Source organism: Nannospalax galili, unplaced genomic scaffold (genome assembly GCF_000622305.1).
Source record: "Nannospalax galili isolate Female #2095 unplaced genomic scaffold, S.galili_v1.0 scaffold540, whole genome shotgun sequence".
Lineage (NCBI taxonomy): Eukaryota > Metazoa > Chordata > Mammalia > Rodentia > Spalacidae > Nannospalax > Nannospalax galili.
In genome coordinates this window covers 2,123,576-2,141,966 of record NW_008348613.1, presented here as the reverse complement: position 1 = coordinate 2,141,966, position 18,391 = coordinate 2,123,576, and the positions used below count along the sequence as shown (strand labels likewise).

Below are 18,391 nucleotides of genomic sequence, written 5' to 3'. Positions count from 1 at the left end.
CACTGTCTAAGAGAAGCATGAAATATATTTACCAGGTCCTAACAAAAATTTTCTTTTCGATGAAACTGAAAGCAGGTTGAAAATATCAAGAGTAAATTTAATATGGTAAAAATATTACTTTACAAAACTTTTGCTTGTGTGAATTCCAGTGTAAAAACTTTGAAAGCCACTCTCTAGTGGTAACTCTACTCTAACTTCTAACATTTTAATTTGAACTACATAAGAAGTCAAAATCTCCCAGCACTCAGGAGGCTGTGATAGCAGGATCTCTGTGAGGTTGAGGCTTCCTGGTCTTCATAGTGAGTTCTAGGCCTTGCTGGGCCTACAGGAAGATCATGTCTCAAGAAAGAAAAAAAAAAAAGAAAGGAAAAGAAAAGAAAAAGAAGTCAGAAATCCAATACAAAGCATAATTCTTTAAAGCTGGAATGCATCTGAAACACTTAATTATAATTTTACAAGTGAGAATATTGGAGACGATCATAAGGTATCTTACTTGTGTTCACTGTTTCTACTACCCAATAAGAGGCAAGTTTCTTTAAACTCTATACTTTTTTATTTTTTTAAACTCTGATTTTTGTGTGTGTGTGTGTCTTTTTAAGACAGGGCCTCCCTGTAGCCCCAGCTGTCCTAAAACTCCCTACATAGACCAGGCTGGCCTTGAACTCACAGAGATCCACCTGCCTCTGCCTCCCAAGTGCTGGGATTAAAGGCATGTGCCACCACACCCGGCAAACTCTGAATTTTTAACCATCTTGCACTCTAAATTTTCATGGCACTGACTACAAATTACCAGTTATATTATGTGAATATCTTTGACATGGTAAATTTTCACCAACTCCTTATTCAAATGGAAAATATACTGTGTGCAAATTAAGTAATAATAAATTTAAAGGCTTCTGATCCTAATGCTGGGGAGTAGATTGTTATCTTCATAGATGACAGATTGTTAAAAGAGTACTTTTTCAGATGCCAACAGGAAGGATGAAAGGTTCTAGGACAGCAAAATGCATGTAGTATCAAAAGTCCCCACTCATTTCTCTTGATTTTTTTTGTTCTGTTTTCTAGACTTACCATGCTAATGCATACACATACATGTGAGCACATGCATGCAAACACACAGTCATATTGTGAAAGTGGATGCTAAAGTAAAATGAATTTAAAATTAGATTTTAAAAAGTATTTAGATTTATGTTTAAACTCAGCAACAAAGATTTTCCTAAAGTTGTGATATAAGTAAAAACCATTTTTTGTGATCTGCAAAGTCTGCATCTCTTAGACTTAGTGTTTTATTTTACTTAATCTTTGTGGTTATATAAAGGACTGATAATGATGTGCTTAGTTAAAAAGATATAGTATGTATAATTGTATTGTCCTCAAATCTCTTATTTTGTGTTGTTACATATACTAAATACTACAATCTTTTTAGAGGGGTCAAATTAACACTAAGAAAAATTAACTTTTTAAAAATCCATTTTAGGGGGCTGGAGAGATTGCTCAGTAGTTAAGAGCACTGACTGCTCTTGCAGAGGACCCAAGTTCAATGCCCAGCACCCACATGGCAGCTATGAACCGTCCTTAACTCCAGTTCCAGGGGAATCCGAAGCCCTCCTCTGACCGTGGCATTGCACAACACAGGTACACTCACATGCATGCATTTGTATGACACGGTACACTCACATACATGCAGGCCATACAATCATACACATAAAATAAAAATAATAAATAAAATATTTTTTAAATCTATTTTAATCCTCATCATGTTAAGTTTGGGATAAGAGTAAAGAGAACGTGTAAAAGTAAAAATGACCTGGTATCAGAAGGTTTAAGGAAGCCCAAATAGGAAAACCTAGAATATAAATTAAAATGTCATGCCAACTCTCCAGGCTCAGGCCTAAGTCACTGCAACATGGCTAAATGCACTAAGAAAGTCAGGATCATGGGTAAATTACAGGACCACTATGGTGCCTCCCTTCAGAAAAACGTTAAGAAAACTGAGAACAGCCAGGATGCCAAGTATACTTGCACTTCTATGGCAAGACCAAGATGAAGGGATGGGCTGTTGATTCCTAGATGAAAACAGTAGTTGGTGAGGCCTGGACCTATAACACCACCTTTCTTCTGAAAGACCAGAAGTGTTAACATTTGGGACATCCCTAGCCTACAATGAATGAGTTAATTTATGTAACAACAACAACAAAAAGTTCACAAGAAGTAAAAATTATCAAGTAGGTGAAAACAAGTTGAAAATGCACTGAGAGCCAAGCATGGTGGCACAAGCCTTTAGTCTCAGCACTTGGGAGGCAGAGGCAGGAAGATCTGTGTGAGTTTGAAGCCAGCCTGGTCTCCATAATGAATTGAGGACAGCTGTGGCTACAGAGAGACCCCCCACCCCCATCTCAAAAACACCAAAAAGAAAAAAAAAAGAATAAAAATACACTGAGTACCAGATATTTTTCCCATCTATTCTTCCACAGCACTCAGGACATGACTAGCAAATTTTCTTATGAGAGATGTATATAAGGACATATCCAGTGGAAAATCAAACCTTTTAGAAACCTTAAAAAATGAATGGTTGGATGGATGGATCAATGAATGAATGAATGAATGGGCAAGCAATCAGTGCAGAGAAGGCCAGGAAGAAAAGCTAGAAGGAAAAAGTAAAGGAGTTGCAGAATGTATGATTCCAAGTAACCAAAGGGCTAATTGTGACTTAAAATAACTAAGAGCATAAAGAGTAGACAGTAACAAGGCCATTGCATTTGACAGAGTGCACTGGTGAATGTAGTAAGAGAGACTGTAGTAGTGTCCATGCAAATGAGGAAGCTGAATTGAAAAGGATCAAAGAAAGCATTGACAGATGGATCCTAAGTACAAAAGGGATCAGGGATAAACGAAGTAGCTCTCACAGTTAAGAAGGTTTATATATAAAGAGAATCAAAACCAGTAAGAGAAAAAATATTAGATTGTCCTTTCAGAAATACAAAGAGAAAACAGGTCATAGAAAAGTGAATATGAAGAGATGAATTGATTATCAAAGTATATGGGGGGAAAAGCTCAATGTTTAAAGTTTAGGAGGGGTTAAATAAAAGATACACTGTATCTGCTGTCCCCAAAACTTTAATGCTGCTTTTGGGGAAAGCATAGACATTCTGATCTCAAATAAGCAAACTGGTGAGTCAGGATAGATTTTATAAAGACTCAGGTTGAGGGTGGTAGCGTGAGAAGAAAAGGAGTAGGTTTAAAAAAAGTTGTTGGCAAGAGAGGCAACAAGGGCAGAATGAATGTCAGAGAGAGCAGAAAGGGAGGGGCACGTCTGCTGAAGAAGAAGTCAGTATGGCTTTGACTTTCTCCACAGGAACAAGGCAAAATGTGAGCATAAATTAAGAGAATGAATGCCAAAACGTGAATAAGCTGTAAGAATTATTAACCATGTAGCCATTTTAAAAAATAGCAAATTAAGAAAGAGTAGGAAAAGATTTTATTTCAGCAAAATATATAGCGTTCCATGTTAAGCACACTGTGAAAGGATAAATCCTCATTATGGTTTCTATTTTTCTCAAAAGAAAGGTGATGAGTGGTAAACATCTCAAATATTTGGCAAAACTATACCCAAAATTTATAATTTTTCAGTTCAAAACCACATCAGGTTATAAAAGTATTAACCACTTTGGAAACCCTTTAACTTAGTAATACTGCTTTGTTTCCAATCAAGCAAGCCATCTGAAATAATGACTGAACTTTCTCAGGTTACTGTGCTGACTAAAGATGGCCCATACTTAATCTACATAATGTCCATGTATATTTTATTCATTGAAGTTTAAAAATATTAAGCTACACATATATAGTGTATCCAAATTATAAACACAGAGATTAAAATAAGAAAGTTGCAATTCCACAAAGTAACCTAAAGTCTATCTACATTACAGTGAAAGAGAGGAGAATTTACTAACTTGTACTTTAGATACAATCAAGAAAAATATTATCTCCTGTGCATACCAAGAAAATAACATTCTGGTGCTCTAAAAAGAATAACTTTTGTTGTTAGAAGATTGCAAATGCCCGAATGTTCATGGGTGTGCTTATCATATTGAAAGAAGATATTTAAAAAACACAATTCAAACATATCTCAAATAAAGGTAACCTCTATAAACTTCCAGGGCAAACTTACATGTGTCCACAAAAGGCAGCCCAACAGGCAGTGACATCAGAACTAGAAGTGATGTGGCCTGCAGAGTGTGCAGTGAAGTGCAGTGTTCTACTTGTTTGCAATGGTTTTATTTTTCGACTAGTTTTTATCACACTTGGCATGAACAAGGGAACATGTGCTTTGCTAAATTTGAACTTTTAAGATGAAACTGAATTAACTGAGAACCAAAAAATTGCTTCTGAATTTAAGATTGAAAATGCCTTTCTTTCATACTAGGGATGGCAAAATAAATGACAAGTACATCCTGAAAGTTCAAAAGTAAGTTAGGAAGACCCTGTAGTTTGAGAACAACATTGCTAGCTCTTTTCTTCTTTTAGACACCTGAAAAATAAAATGGGAATGACTTTTCCCCCCATATAGTACACTTCTGCTGACAGAAGAGGTACACTAAACCTAAACCTAAATGAACCTAATATAAGTGATAATTCTAAGTTCTGTTTATTTTCCAACCACAAGGTTTAATTAGCCATTTCTTAAAACTTAGTATCTATCAAAATACAGATCTCTTACCTTAATCCTGTACTTTTTCCCCTATTCCTGGTGTTACAACAAACTACATGGGCTACAACAATCAGAAGCATATCTCTAGGGATGCCCTTCCATCCTAAACTCTGTCAGCCTCTTCATAAAAGCTGTATCATGATACCAAAGTATAAATGTGTCTTTGTATATAAAATCAGTGCCCTGTCATGCAGATATGCAGTCTTTAAAAGACTTGAAATCCAGAACAATTTTAAAGCAACATTGAAATTATAAATTGCAGGATATGTTTATAAGGAATCTAGTGACAAGTAATAGGTCAAACAACTTGGAAGAATCAGCTTGTGGTGCAGCTTCATTGCACTAATAATGTCACAGTTAGTGTATTTATTAAATTAAATATTACCAGCAAGGGTCTTCCAAATGCCATGTTCCTAATACTAGATTACATATTTATTTCAGAGTTAGCATGGTAAGAAGGGAGCTATCAGTAGAAGGTCTATTAAGCCATTTTTTTTTCATTGCTTTAATGGAACTATTCAAATCAAATTTTTCACGCCATGCCTTGAACACCACTGCAAACCATACTGTGGGTGTAAAATACACGCAAGGCAGATGTAATCAGCTCAGATGAGACCAGTGATTGTACACCAGCAAGTTTACCCTATTGTGAAAGCAGGGGGGTTTCTTTCAAGTGAATTTATTTTTAAGTGTGACAACCTAACACACAAGTCAAAGAGGGAAAACAAGACACATAATTCTCAAAACCATTGAACTTTAAGAATAATGCAATGACTAAAATCTTGCCCGTTTTGTCTGCCTTCACTGACCTATCTTGCTGATCTGGGAAATGAAAGTCTGACTATAAATAACTTCAATAACTTCAGTAATTCACAGATTCAACTTTCTTAAAAATTCTTAACTACCTTTAGAAAGCTAATTTCATCATATTAGACTACAATATTACTAAATTAAATATTAAAATTAGCTAAGCAATTGCCAACACACTAAATCAAGTAGTCAAAACACTGAATTGAGTCACCAGGCTTCCAAGTTGTTGAGCCCTTCATACCTATTTGTCTACTGTTGCTGTTTCTTTCCAAGGGCTTCTAATAGATTTAACACAGGATCACAGGTTCTACTTTTTTTTCCTATCCCAAAGCCAAAATGACTGTATGACTGATAGCTAAGACACACACAAAAAAGGTTCTGCACTTAAGAACAGGATGGATGTTTTAATAAAATCGTTTATGAACATATATTGTCCAACAGTCAACTGTACAGTTCTTAATCCTTTGGGGCTGCACATGGCCTCCATTCAACAAAGCTTTTGTTCCTAACCTGCATCCTAAACAGAAAATAGAACATTCTTTAAAGCGTCAGTGCTACAAAGGTAACTATCACCCTCAAAAAGGTGTCACAAAGAATTTTTAGCAGTTGGATTTGTAAGAAAACATGACTGCGGGATGTAGGAATATTAAGCTCGCCGCAGACCCTAAGTTACTACTTGCTAATGGCTCCCGCGATGTAAGTCAGTTTTAAAATCCAGAAACAATACGATTTGTGAAACAAACTTGTCAGTAAGTTTGGGTTGATCTTAAACATGCTGCTCCAGGTCCTCAAGCCTAGCTTTGTAGCAGCCAGCCTGACAGGCCAGAGCCTGCGGGTGGGAGGGGCGGGCCTCAGTCGGCTCAGGCTCGGTCAGGCGCCTTAGGTGACCCCAGGCCTGCTCCAGGCCCTGCAGCCAGGCCACAGCACCGACGCCCACGTCCCCGCGCGCCGCGGCCCAGGCTCAGCCGCCCGGGCCAAACCTCTGTCAGGCCCACTTCGGGCTGAGCTGCGGCGCGGCTGCCCTAGGGCCTGAACTCGGCCTGGGGCCTGGGGCTCGGGTGCGCCTGCTGGGGGGTGGGGGGAGGGCCTCCAGGCCCGCCGCGCTTTGCCCCATCTGGGCTGCGCTGCCTTCGCCTCGCAGGGTGAGGCCAGGGTGCAGAGCCTCCCTCGACGGCGCTGGGCTAGCCCTGCTGACCCAGCCAAGATGGCGCGGCTCACTCTGGCAGGAAGGTGGGAGCCTGAGTCTAGGGTGACCGCGCGCTCGCATTTGTTTCTACCATCCATTCTTTGAAAAGCCACCTCTAAAGACTGAGGAAACTGAGTCCTCACCCCCAGGGAGCTAAAAGGAAACCTGATTTCCACTCTGGGGCGGGCCTCGGACTCCCTCAGCACCTAGCAAAGTCGTCTGACCCGCAGCAGCCTCGCAGCCGCGGACGGTGTCCCCTCACTAGCCCTTAAGGCCTGACATAGGAGAAAGGACCAGGCCTGAGACCAGAAAGCACCCTGTGCGGGGAGCGCGGGCTGCAGTTACCTCCCGCTGACTCAGTCCCCACAGCAGATGGTGGCGGAGCGGCTAGGGAAACGACCTCCGGTTTTCTAAGAGCTTCCTCACAGCAGTCAAAGCGCGTCTTTCAGAACGAGGCGCTTCGTTCCTGTGAAATCTCCATTCTAAGGGCTTCACTTACGCACACTGTGCCTCTCTGAGACCGACCCCGAGGGCGGCGGGCCGCGCGCTCCCGCGAGCAGGCCTCGAGTCCGACGTGCAGCGCGCAGCCCGCGGCCACACGCCCCGCTGCCCAGGCCTCAGAGAGCGCGCGCGCTGCGCCGCCTGGGGCTGCACGTGCTGCTCCCCCACGGGCCGCGGGCCGGCGGGGAGCGCAGCCTGGGTGGGTGCGCGATCACGTGAGTGCACCGCTCCACTTCTCCCTACACCGTGTTTTGTACTTTCCGTGCTCTTCTTTACTTCTCAGATGAGAGGGAAGAGGAAACAAAAGGAAAATCAGTCATCTTTTTCCTCTGCGTGGCACACAAAACTCCACGGAACGCCGTCTAGTGGCGGGATTGTCCAGGGATGGCAAGCCAATCTAATCCCCACCTCGAATTTCCTTTTTAATTGGAATTTTGAAGCTTCTTTACATCTGTCATACCGCAGAGGGGACACAGGACAATCTCTGGGTGATGGTAAATTTAGTTCCATAACCTGAGAGCAACCCAGACTAAACAAGAATGTTGACCCATGTTCTGCCTCTTTCCCGGGTCACCCTCTCTTTAGAGACAAAAGTAGAGAAATCACTGAGAGGTAAAGGCAGAACTGCAAACTTCTTGACTAAGCTGCACCCCACTCCCGCATAAAATGCCTCATTTCTGTATTTGTTCTCAAGGGATGGGGACCTGGCCTGCATAGGACTGCCACTGGGATTCCATTATACACAGGACAGCAAAGAAGCCTCCAGGCATTGTCCCTCACACCCCCTCCCCAGCAAACTTTAAACTCATTTCTTAAAAATAGCCTTTCCAAGACTTTGTGCTACCAATCCTCTTCCACCCCACCGCGAACGATGCCTTGAAGCCATCCTCTCAAGAGAGGCAGGCCATTCTGTTTGCGTTTACAGATTCTCAATCCACCTCGAAGGCCTCTTAGTAAGGCCGGAATTTCCAGCATCTACAGTCAACAACCTATCTTGACATGCTCTAAATATCAACCTACTCTAACGCCTTTCTGAAATTTAAAGAAATTCTTAACTCATCTAAAAGACCCTCCTTTTCATGCCCACGTCATTTCCAGAAGGAGAGATTCTGAGAGATAGGATAAAGAAGGTGCGTGTATTTTCCTGGGGGGAAAAAATGAGAGCAGTAAAGCGAAACGACACCCATAGGGAATTAAATAATTGTAAACAAATAGGAAGAAGTAATCCCTGGTGATGCTATAAAACGAAATTAAAGGGGTATAGGAGGTGGTTGCTATTAGACTGCCCCATATCAGAGTGGGAAGGGGCTAGTCTTCCTTAACCCTTAAAAGTCATCACCTATAATAATTATTTTCAAACTGTAAACTGTTTTCAAACACCATAGTTAGCGTTTTACCAGGTTTATTTTACTTGTTATACACAGACGATACAAACGAGCAAAAAACAAAACGTTTCTCAATGGAGTGTGTACTTGTATAAATTATTCAGTTCACAGACAAAACGAAACAAATATAAAAATCACAACATTTGATTTACAGAAGAGCCAAAGTATACACACGTTTAGACCCTGAATTCCTATTAGGAAAAATCCCCCCATGGACTGGAATCTAGATTGAATATTGTGTATGATGCATATTTCACGTTAATTTTAAAGTACAAAAGTATAGGTTTGCTACACAACATTAGAAATCCTACTAATCTATTTCCAGGAGGATTAATGCTCATCAAATATAACAAGACTTGGGGGGCAGGGAATCAGTCTTACTTGCAATAATGCTAGTGTTTTCCCAAGAAAGTCAAATTTCAGCTGTCTCTAAGTGGTGGGAGGTAAATTATTTTCAAAACTAAAATGCAGGAAAATATACAACTCACACAATTCATCTTCACTAGACTACACTATAGTTACCAACAATTCAGTCATCTATATCATTAGTAGAGTATTCATTACAAAGATTTACAGCATATAAAGGGGGGGGCTGAAAAGATATTCAGAAACAGTTTGTCAGCATATTTGGCACCTGCACAGACCAGTAATGGATTTGGCACTTCGGGGAAAAACAAATAAGGCAAAATAATATTGCTGATGTCTAGCTATTCTATTTAAAAGGGAGGAAAACACAACTCCAGTTAACTCTGCTTTGCAAGCATCGTGCCACTTAAGCAACTTGCCTATGAACAGACGACAACTATCTTTTACAGATGTTTAGGTGGATTCTCCTTAGCTGTTTTGTGTGCATTAGGGCACATCGTGGTTATATCATGCAACGAACTGAGAAGTGAGAAAGCCATCCATGGAGTATTTCACGTTTCCAGAGCCTCTTAGAAATTCTTTAATAGTCCACCAAAAAAACAGAGAAGATATATAGAATGAAAAGAGAAAAGGGAAAGCAAAAGAAAAAAAGGAAAGGAATAAAAAGGTTAAGCATGAACTGGTTTTGTGCCTTGACAATGAGAATAAAAACTAGCCATTCGTTACAATAAATTAACACTATATACAATCATTTCACAGGCTTTGTTCCACTAAAATTATTAACATCCCTACCATCCATCCATCCATCCATCCACTCCAGGATAAGAAAGGACGCGCTGGGTGGGTTCAGGTTCTAGAGTCAACATCCTATGGTTAATGGGGAGGCCGAGACAAGGCGGGTCGGGATCGCTGCGGCCTGACAGGACTGCCCAGGTCTCCTAAAGTTGAAGAGTTTCATTCCAAGAGAAGGGAGAAGAAGGTGAGAAAAAAAGACGGGGAGGATAACCTCCCAGAAGGAAAGTTGGGAAGGGTTATGCAAACTTGAAGGTCGGTGCGCTAACTGCAGAGATGGCTGTGCAGAAAGAAGAAAGAAAACAAAAAAGTTAAGATCATAGTGGGAGACCTGCACTTATCCCCGCAGACGATCACCAAGGGTCAAAGGAACGAGAGAGTGCGCAAGAGCGGGCCTGGGGAGGAGGACGTGGGGCCGAGCGCTGAGGGGCAGGCCGGGCCCGGGGCGGGTCGGGGAGGCCTAGCTGTGAGAGTAGAAGCCGTAGTAGCCGCCTATGTCCTTGGCGCAGTTCTTCTCGCAGTCCCGCTGGGCCAGCACCTCGCTCTTGAGTGGGGACGAGCTCTCGGACACCGGCGTGTCTGCCGGCGAGATCCGCCTCCGCTTGGCCTGCTCGTAAATCCCCGAGTCGCTCGAGTCGATGGACTTGATGGAGGAGGGCGTCTCGATCCAGCTGGAGTCGGACAGGTCCTTGGGCTTGGCGTCCTCCGCGGCTCCGGGCGCCAGCGGCGAGCGCTCGGCCGCCAGGCCCTCGGCCTCCTCTCCCAGGTAGGGGTTGGCGCCCGCCATGCGCGCGGCGGCCGCGCTGTTGGGCCAGCAGGGCAGCACGGAGCCGGACTTGGCGCCGCAGTACTGCGGGGGGCTGCGCGCGCCCCAGCCCGACGGGTCGGCGTAGTAGCCGAGCGGGCGGCCGGTGCAGCCCGCCGCCTGCAGCGGCAGCGCCTTCACGCCGGCCGCCGCGTACGACAGCAGCGTGGCCGCGTTGCCCGCGAAGTCCGTGGCCGTGTCGTAGGCCGAGGCCGCGAAGTCCAGCCGGTTGTTGGCCGGCGTCACGAACCAGCGCTGCGGCGAAGGCGCTCCCGGGTCCTCGGCCTGCTGCGGGGACAGCAGCCCGTTGGTGTGAGGCACGCTGCGGTCTGTCCCCGGCCCGGGCCCCGCGCCTGCACCCGGGTGGAAGCGGGCCTTGGCGTAGTTGCTTACGAACTGGTCCTGCAGGAAAGAGCCGGCCATGGCGTAGCGGGCGCCGGGCACGATCTGCGAGCGCGGAGAGTCGTTGGGCGAAGGGGTCAAGCGGTCCATGTCGCAGCCAGTGTAGATCCTGAGGGAGGGAGAAAGAGAGAACCGAGGCGTGGCGCGGAGGTTCCTTTAGGGTCTTGAAGGGAGAGCCACCTCTAGTTTTTTCCCACCCGCACACCTTCCATCTGTAAAGTTGGTCTAGCCATCCAGGATGCAGACAACAGATGGTTACAGACCTGCATCCTCCTCAACCTGAATTGTGGAATTATACCGATCTGCTCATGCAGGAACCTGGGCGGGACACATAGCATAGAGTGGAAGTCTTCCCTCTTCCCACGCTCTCGCTAAGTGCACCAGGGACCAAGAGGGGCACAGCAGGGGCTCTCAATCCGCTTCTCCAGTATTGTACAGAGTTATCCAAGGACTCAGGTGCTATTTGTCCAATGGGCCTTTCCTCTCTCATGGATTTCTATTCAAAATCTCTAAACAAGTGACCCAGTCCCTCCACCTTTTAAGACCCCCCCCCCATGTTCATTTGGTGGTTCAGAATGTTTCTTTCCTTTTTCTATGTAGTTTAAGAATTCTCTAGGGGGAAAAATCCTGGTGGGTAGGATGGGGGAACAGACAGGTCCAGATAGTAATCAAGGACTGGCCTTCACCAGCCTTCTGAGACCAGGAGGATTGAAGCTGGAATCCTCTAAGGTACTTTTCTTCTATTGCCTCCTCTTATGTAAGCCCTTTAACCCCCTCCACCAATGCAAACAAACAGGAATTACTACTTGGAAGCAACAGTCATCAATCAATACAATTCTTTAAAAGAAAAAAGTGTACTTTTCTCTGTTCTTCTCTACCCTGCTTTTGCTCCATTACTGACAAAAAGAAAGAAAAAGAAAAGGAAGGAAATAAGGGAGAGGAAAAGGATAGGAAAGGAAAATAACATCCTCTTTGAGGGAAACTCTTAATTACCACCCTCCTCTAAGCAACTGACCACTAAAACCAGCAAACCTTTACAGAGTTTAGTTTAGGAACTTACTTGCTGACAATAGAAGTAGATTGATTGGTTTATTTAACTCAGAAAAATCCTTCTGAGTTAGGTACTATTATCCCACTTCCCGATGAGGAAACTGAGGCATAAAGAAGTTAAATAATTTGCTCAGTAATCAACAAAGATTGCGTTGTTGGGAATTTTGTTAAATAAAATAAAGAGTAATCTTGAGCCCTGGGCCTAGAAAATCCCATTTGAATCAAGAAGAACTGAGATTGGATGATAATTAGAAGTGTTTCCTCATACACATAAACACATGCCTCACTTTTTATTTAGCACACATAAATATTTCAATCTTAGTCCACAAACTATTTTGAAAGAGAACCTCAGTCTGGTCAGACCTCAACCTTTTGGAGAGAGGAGTCCCCAGGGTATGGCCAAGCAACCTTCTAGTACTCTCCTGAACTGTCTGTCATGCCCCCTCCCATGGCTCCCAAATCAAGTCACACCCAAATAACTAATATGAAAGGGGAGAGGGAGTGTCAGGTCCATTCAGCTCTTCACCATCTCCTCCAAACCTAGGAATCACTTTTGTATAAATAAGATTTTTATGACAAATTTATAGTGATTAAAGAGAGGGAGGTGGTTTGTGCAACAGAAGGCAGCCAGAGGAGGAGGGCAGATGCTGTGGCTACTCAGGTACATTCAGCTTATTGAAAAAGAATCCCCTCCTGAAATTTAGTTCCAGTTCAAATAAAAGAAGTAGAGGGAGGCAGGAAGGGAACATAACTATCAAGGCACAAATATCTTCTCTGTTTACCACCACAATATTTTTAAAAAGAAAAAAAGCAGCCTGAAAAGGATACAGTTTAGGTGCCCATCCAGGTCCCAACCCACTTGGGATTACTGAATTGATTTGTGCAAAATAAATGCTTATGAACAGATGTTCACAACAGAATTAAAAGCTCAAAATCTATAGGACTCTCTTCCAACATCCTTAGTCTCTTGGCCCACATTCTTTCCACTGTATTAAGTTCATCTTTTTCAAATTTTGAGACCTAGAGTAGCTAAGTTTTATTCTAGTGGATTATATTGATGAGGCTTGGTTCCTTTGAACTGCTTTTGAGGGACACATAAGAAGGTGATAGGCATTAAATATCAATAACTTTCTAAATTGTTATAAAAAATATCAAGAGGGGAAGGTAGGTAGCTGTAGATTGGGATAAAGGCGCTACCTGTTTCTCCACACATTTAATCTCTTCCTACTCAAAGACAACTTTAACTTTTTAGTTCTATCCCAAAACCAAGAAATTAAGATGCATACAATCTTTTAGAGTCAGAAAAAAAAATAGGTGAATTCCACAATCTCAATTTAGGTTTTGCTATATAACACTGTCTGAAAACTCTTAAGCACTATAGCCCCTGAATGTTTCAGAACAAGTCTAGAAAGCATTCAGTTTATACCGACTGCTGCCCCAGAGAACAGCTTTGCTCTGAAAAAGAGAAAAAGAACCAACATATTTAATCAAACACATAGGTGCAAAAGATAAGAGGAAATATTTTTCTTTTGAAGTTTATAAATAATACACAGCAACCGAATCTTAGTCCTTCCCAGACCCTACTGTGACTGTAAATTCAGCTCTACACATGAATGTCTGTGTTGGATGCACATTGTCATTCAGTCCATAGTAAACTTGCACAGGAAATGCTATTACACAAAACTTGGAAATAGGTAAATAAAAGTCACATATGCCAAGGAAACTGTAACAACTGCCAGAGTCACATGCACTTTCAGGCAGAATTGCCAGTTTCAGACAGACAATCTGAGCTGAGCATCTGCAGCTTGCCACACACACAATACCCTCACCAGGGAACCAGGGCAACTTCCCCAGCATCTAGCCAGTCCAGAGGCCCACAAACAACTTTGGAATTCGCAGAAAAGCTATAAATAGATAGAAGAAACTTTTAACCAAAATCACATAAATACCAAGCCACAAAGTCACCAGAGAAGAACCCACAAGATAAGGAAGGGAAAAAAAAAATCACAAACAGTTCTATCCTTGCACATTTTGGCTTCCAAAATCCATATATGTAACACACCTCCCTTGAGCTAATGGTCAGTTCAACAACTATTTGAAAAGCAACATGCAAAATCACTTACGTGTCATAATTATCTCGAAATCCTTTCGCAAAGGGGTTGTGATCTATTTTCAGCTGTGTGATCTGGAACAGAGGAGAAAGGATGACTGTAATCTCACCTACACAGGAAGGGGGTATACTTGAGAGTATATTATCTGCCACTTTACAGGGGCTTATGGCCTACAGATTCATCAAACAGCAAAGTTTCTCTAACAAAAATTTGAGAGAATAGCCAGGAAGAGGAAAACAAAGTATCAGGAAAGTTATGAAAATCATATTTAAATTAATAATGCCTAAAAGCATTTCAGTGAACTCTCCTGTAATCCTAAATTGATTTAAACTCCTATTTTAAAAATATGTATTACACACAATACACTTGCTTAGACAAAAATCCTTAAGAACTTCAATTCGTCACCAACTGATAACTACTTTCAAGAATTTCATTATATTTTCTTAAACAGGCTGATTCAGATTCTCAACCTGAAAAATCAGCAAATTGTGTCTCAAATCTGGGCTGATTTGAAAAAAAAAATGTTTTCCTTATTTCTGATATTTTCACCTCCATGACCAAACACAAAACTTTTATTACTTCTAAAAGTCAAATCAGCTAGTAAAATCAGTTTTTGCATACATATAAATATTGAAAAGGTTCAAGTGTTAGAAAACTCCATTAGACCCAGTAAACTGATTTATTAGAGTTTTCACATTTCATATATGTGAATGTGTATGTTGTTTTCTTTTTTAAACTCTCAGAACTTAGATTTTAAAAAACATTTTAAATATCCTAAAACGCATGGGAGAGGTGTTTCTTAAAAGAAAGAGAATTTTTTAAAAAGAAGAAAAAGCAAATGTTAATGTGTTCTAGTTTGAGTACCAAATTGAAGTTCCCAAAGCATCACTGCATCCCAGAGCTGGCGGCCACACAGCTGGGTCGGTGGCCAGAGCGCTAAGCATGCAGGAAGTGCTTCCCCATCCGCTTGGCGTTTAGGGGAAGGGCCTAGTAGGCCCGTTGCCCTACCCTAAAACAAGCATTAGAGCCAGCTGCGACTGATGTTAGTGCTGCTAGATGTCTAGTGCAGGAGGAACAGGGGAAGGGTACGGGAGATTGTGCCGCCGGTGGCGCGCCCAGCCGGAGCTCCTTACATCAGTGTTCTGGTAGGCTGTGACGGCAATGAATTGAGTCTCCGGGAAAGTGAACGTCTGCACGCGGCCGGGCTGGCTGGTGTCCTCTGTGCCATCTTCATTCACTTCCACCACGTGCAGGCGGGGCTGGTACTTGTGCAGGGACTGTAAAACCACCATCTGTCCAGCGAAGAGAAAGGAGAGCGTGGAGCGATGCGTTAACGCGTGGCTGTTTACGCCAGGCTGCTTGCCCAGGGCTGGAGAGACCAATTGGAGCCCGCAGCCCCCAGACAACTGCCTGTGAGACTCCCCTGCCCGGTGACCCGGTGGCCGGGAGACACAGGCCCTCGCACCTCTGGGAGCCTGGATCCTCTGGGCACCGGGGAAAAAGGAGTTCAACTGCGGATCCTCTGGTTCCCTCTCCTAGCCTTCCTTTAAAGAGGAACAAAGATTTTTCCCAACCTGCAGACCTTATGGGTTTCTTTCTCAAAATGAATTAGTACTTGTGCTTGGAAAGATGAATTCTGGAAGGAATGGGGTCGAGGTGGAAGGCAAGGAGAGCAACTTTATAGATTAAATATATGGTTTTGGAGGGTAGCAATATGATTTTTGAAGTCTTCAGTGATGGGGAAAAAATCCTATTCAGTTTCACATGCTGTTTTAAAGAATAGAGAGAGAGAGAGAGATTGAGCCACTGGCCACTGACCTGCCCATTGTTGTTTGAAGCTCCCTTGTTGTTGGTAAGTTTTAATTTTCCAAAAGAGATTTCTTGTCGCATCCAGTGAGCCCCAGTGTTGGGGGAATCCGGATGCATATAGACCCGATTTCCTAGGTAAAGAAATACCCTGTTTACGTATGCTCTGGGCACTGCCCAGTTCCAACTCCTTTGCACATGAAACACACACACACACACACACACACACACACACACACACACACCTTACTCCACTGTGAGGTCCATTAGGTGGGTTTCTTGGGCCATACTTTCTTCTATTAACTGGGGATTATTAAAATAGCTTCTACTACCCCATGCCAACTGGGCACCACATACACACAGACACACACACACACACACACATACACACACAAAACACAACACACATACACAGCAAACACACCTTACTCCACTGTGAGGGCCAGTAACTGGAGCTTTTTTTAAGGCCCTGCTTTCTTCCCATTAACTGGGATGATTAAAATAGCTTTTGCATAATCCTACCCCATCTCGCAGCTCAGTCTGTTCCCCTGTCCCTCTCTTTAAGAAGTCATTGGCCAATCGTTTTAAAAGTCGCTCAAGCCAGTCCACAAAGGCTTTAATTAATCATTCTCACCTAAATAAGTGTCAAGAAAACGTGTTAATTGGAAGGACTTGCCTTGCACATTGGTGTCCGCTTTGCCACAAGGAACCCATTTGCCTCCTTGAAACCTCCAGTGATTGGGATCCGCCAAAATAACATCCACAAAAATATTGTAATGAGCCGTAGGATCGAGACCAGAAATGTTAAAACTTAAAAAGGGAAACATGCGCCTGTTTAAATTAAGAAAGGGAGAAAAAAACAAGGAAAAAGAAAATAAATGTTAAAGATTAAATGCAAGAAGCGGGGCGCCAGATAGCAAAGTAAAACTTGTTCTCGCAGTGTAGGTGAACGAATGTTTGCTGATCTAGAAAAGGGGTTGTGGGTGAAGGAAAGAAGCGGGGTCGAAGTCGGGGAGAGCAGCGAGTGACCTGGAGTAGGGAGTCAGCAGGAATCGCTGCCCAGGTGAAGAGCGCGGTGAGGACCTGCATCTCCACCTGTCCCCAGGCGAGCCTTGATGGGTAGCTCTTAACCCCGGCTGCGGCCGCGGCTTTTCCTCTTCCTCCAGCCACTGACTGGCTCTCCGACCGCGTTCGTACAGCGAGCTCCCCTCTACCAACATCACCATGGTGGCTATCCCTTCCACTTTCCCTTTCTCCAAAACCAGCCAACTCCAAGGCGCACGAGAGCGCCTTCCACTCGGTTCCCGACCCCACATCGTCGCTGCCGCGGCGGCCACAACTTGGGTGCACTCGCCCAGGGTCATGCCTGGAGAAGCGGCAGCCAAGAAAGTAGCATTACCTTCCCTGTTTGGTGATGATCATCTCGGTCTGATGCCGGTGAAATTTCAGCCAAAGTGGCCTGTTGCACAGGTACACCTGAGCCTTGCCGGGCACCAACCCTGGCTGCGTGGAGGAAAACTGGTAAAACGGGGCTCCTTGGTAGGAGTGGCCGTATTGCTGTGGGTAGGGGTAGCCGGCCGTGGGGTAGCCCTGCGGCGAGGAATTGGACAGGAGGCTGTTGTAAGCTCCGTTGGTGATGACCGGGTGGTGGGCCATGTAGCGACTAGGGCTGCCGATGGAGAAGGCGGGGTGAGCGGGTCCGTGCTGGCCGGGGTACGGAAACATGGCACTGGGAGCAGTGGCCGCAGACTGTGGCTGGCTGGACTGAGAGAGGAGGTAACGATCTGCAGCAGAGCCATCGAAACTGTGACGAAGCTCAGAGACCCCGTCCAAGACAGGAGAGAGTTTACTTCTCTGGGCGTCCCCTGGTGAGTCCTTGGAGTCAGGAAAATTGTCTGTATCTGACTGATTCGTCATCCCCCTGGTAATTTTTTTCAAAGGTGAACTTCTCTCCAGGTTGTCAGTGGTCGAGATAATGGGATGATCGTGCAGGACAAGCTCAGATCCGCCTGAATGTGGGTAGCTGCTGCTCACATTGAGAAATTTCTTGGAGAGCATGATAGAAGGAGAAAGGCAGTGCTCCAGCTGCATAGCTCTAGAACCTGAGCGCTCACCCTCCCGTCCCTGGGTTTTAAAGTCCTATTTATCATAAACTAGAAATCCACAGACCCTCTCACTAGACAGAAAGCACTTCAACCAGCAAATGCTTCTCAAAGGTTTGATTTACTTTTTTTTTTCCCTGGGAGAAGAGATTGGCCAATTGACACTATGCAGCAATCAGAAAAGGCTCACTTTTGATCTTGCTGCTTATGCAGCCGATGAAACGGCTCCTGCCATTGGTTAACTGCTGACAGTAATTTAATTAGATAGACATTAATTAGGATAATCACCTGGCTCCTGGTCGCGACGATCATGGCAAATTGAAGGGGATGATTTTATTGTTGGCTTGGGGGGTGGGGAATGTGTGTT

At 43.8% G+C, this 18,391-nt stretch overlaps 1 protein-coding gene across 2 annotated transcripts; it reads right to left on the bottom strand.

The window, feature by feature from the left end:
* Positions 1 to 8,590: 8,590 nt before the first annotated feature.
* Tbr1 (T-box brain transcription factor 1) lies at positions 8,591 to 18,269 on the bottom strand. 2 transcript variants are annotated; one of them, XM_008845751.3, is made up of 6 exons: positions 17,322 to 18,269; positions 16,599 to 16,753; positions 15,935 to 16,056; positions 15,250 to 15,408; positions 14,129 to 14,190; positions 8,591 to 11,064 (listed from the first exon to the last, which is right to left on the bottom strand). In XM_008845751.3, the coding sequence occupies exons 1-6, from the start codon at positions 18,011 to 18,013 to the stop codon at positions 10,209 to 10,211; spliced, it is 2,046 nt and encodes a 681-aa protein (XP_008843973.1). In that variant the 5' UTR covers positions 18,014 to 18,269; the 3' UTR covers positions 8,591 to 10,208. The 2 variants fall into 2 exon arrangements, with proteins under 2 accessions (XP_008843973.1, XP_008843974.1); XM_008845752.3 differs by lacking the exon at positions 17,322 to 18,269 and adding an exon at positions 16,952 to 17,071.
* Between the last annotated feature and the right edge of the window lie 122 nt (positions 18,270 to 18,391).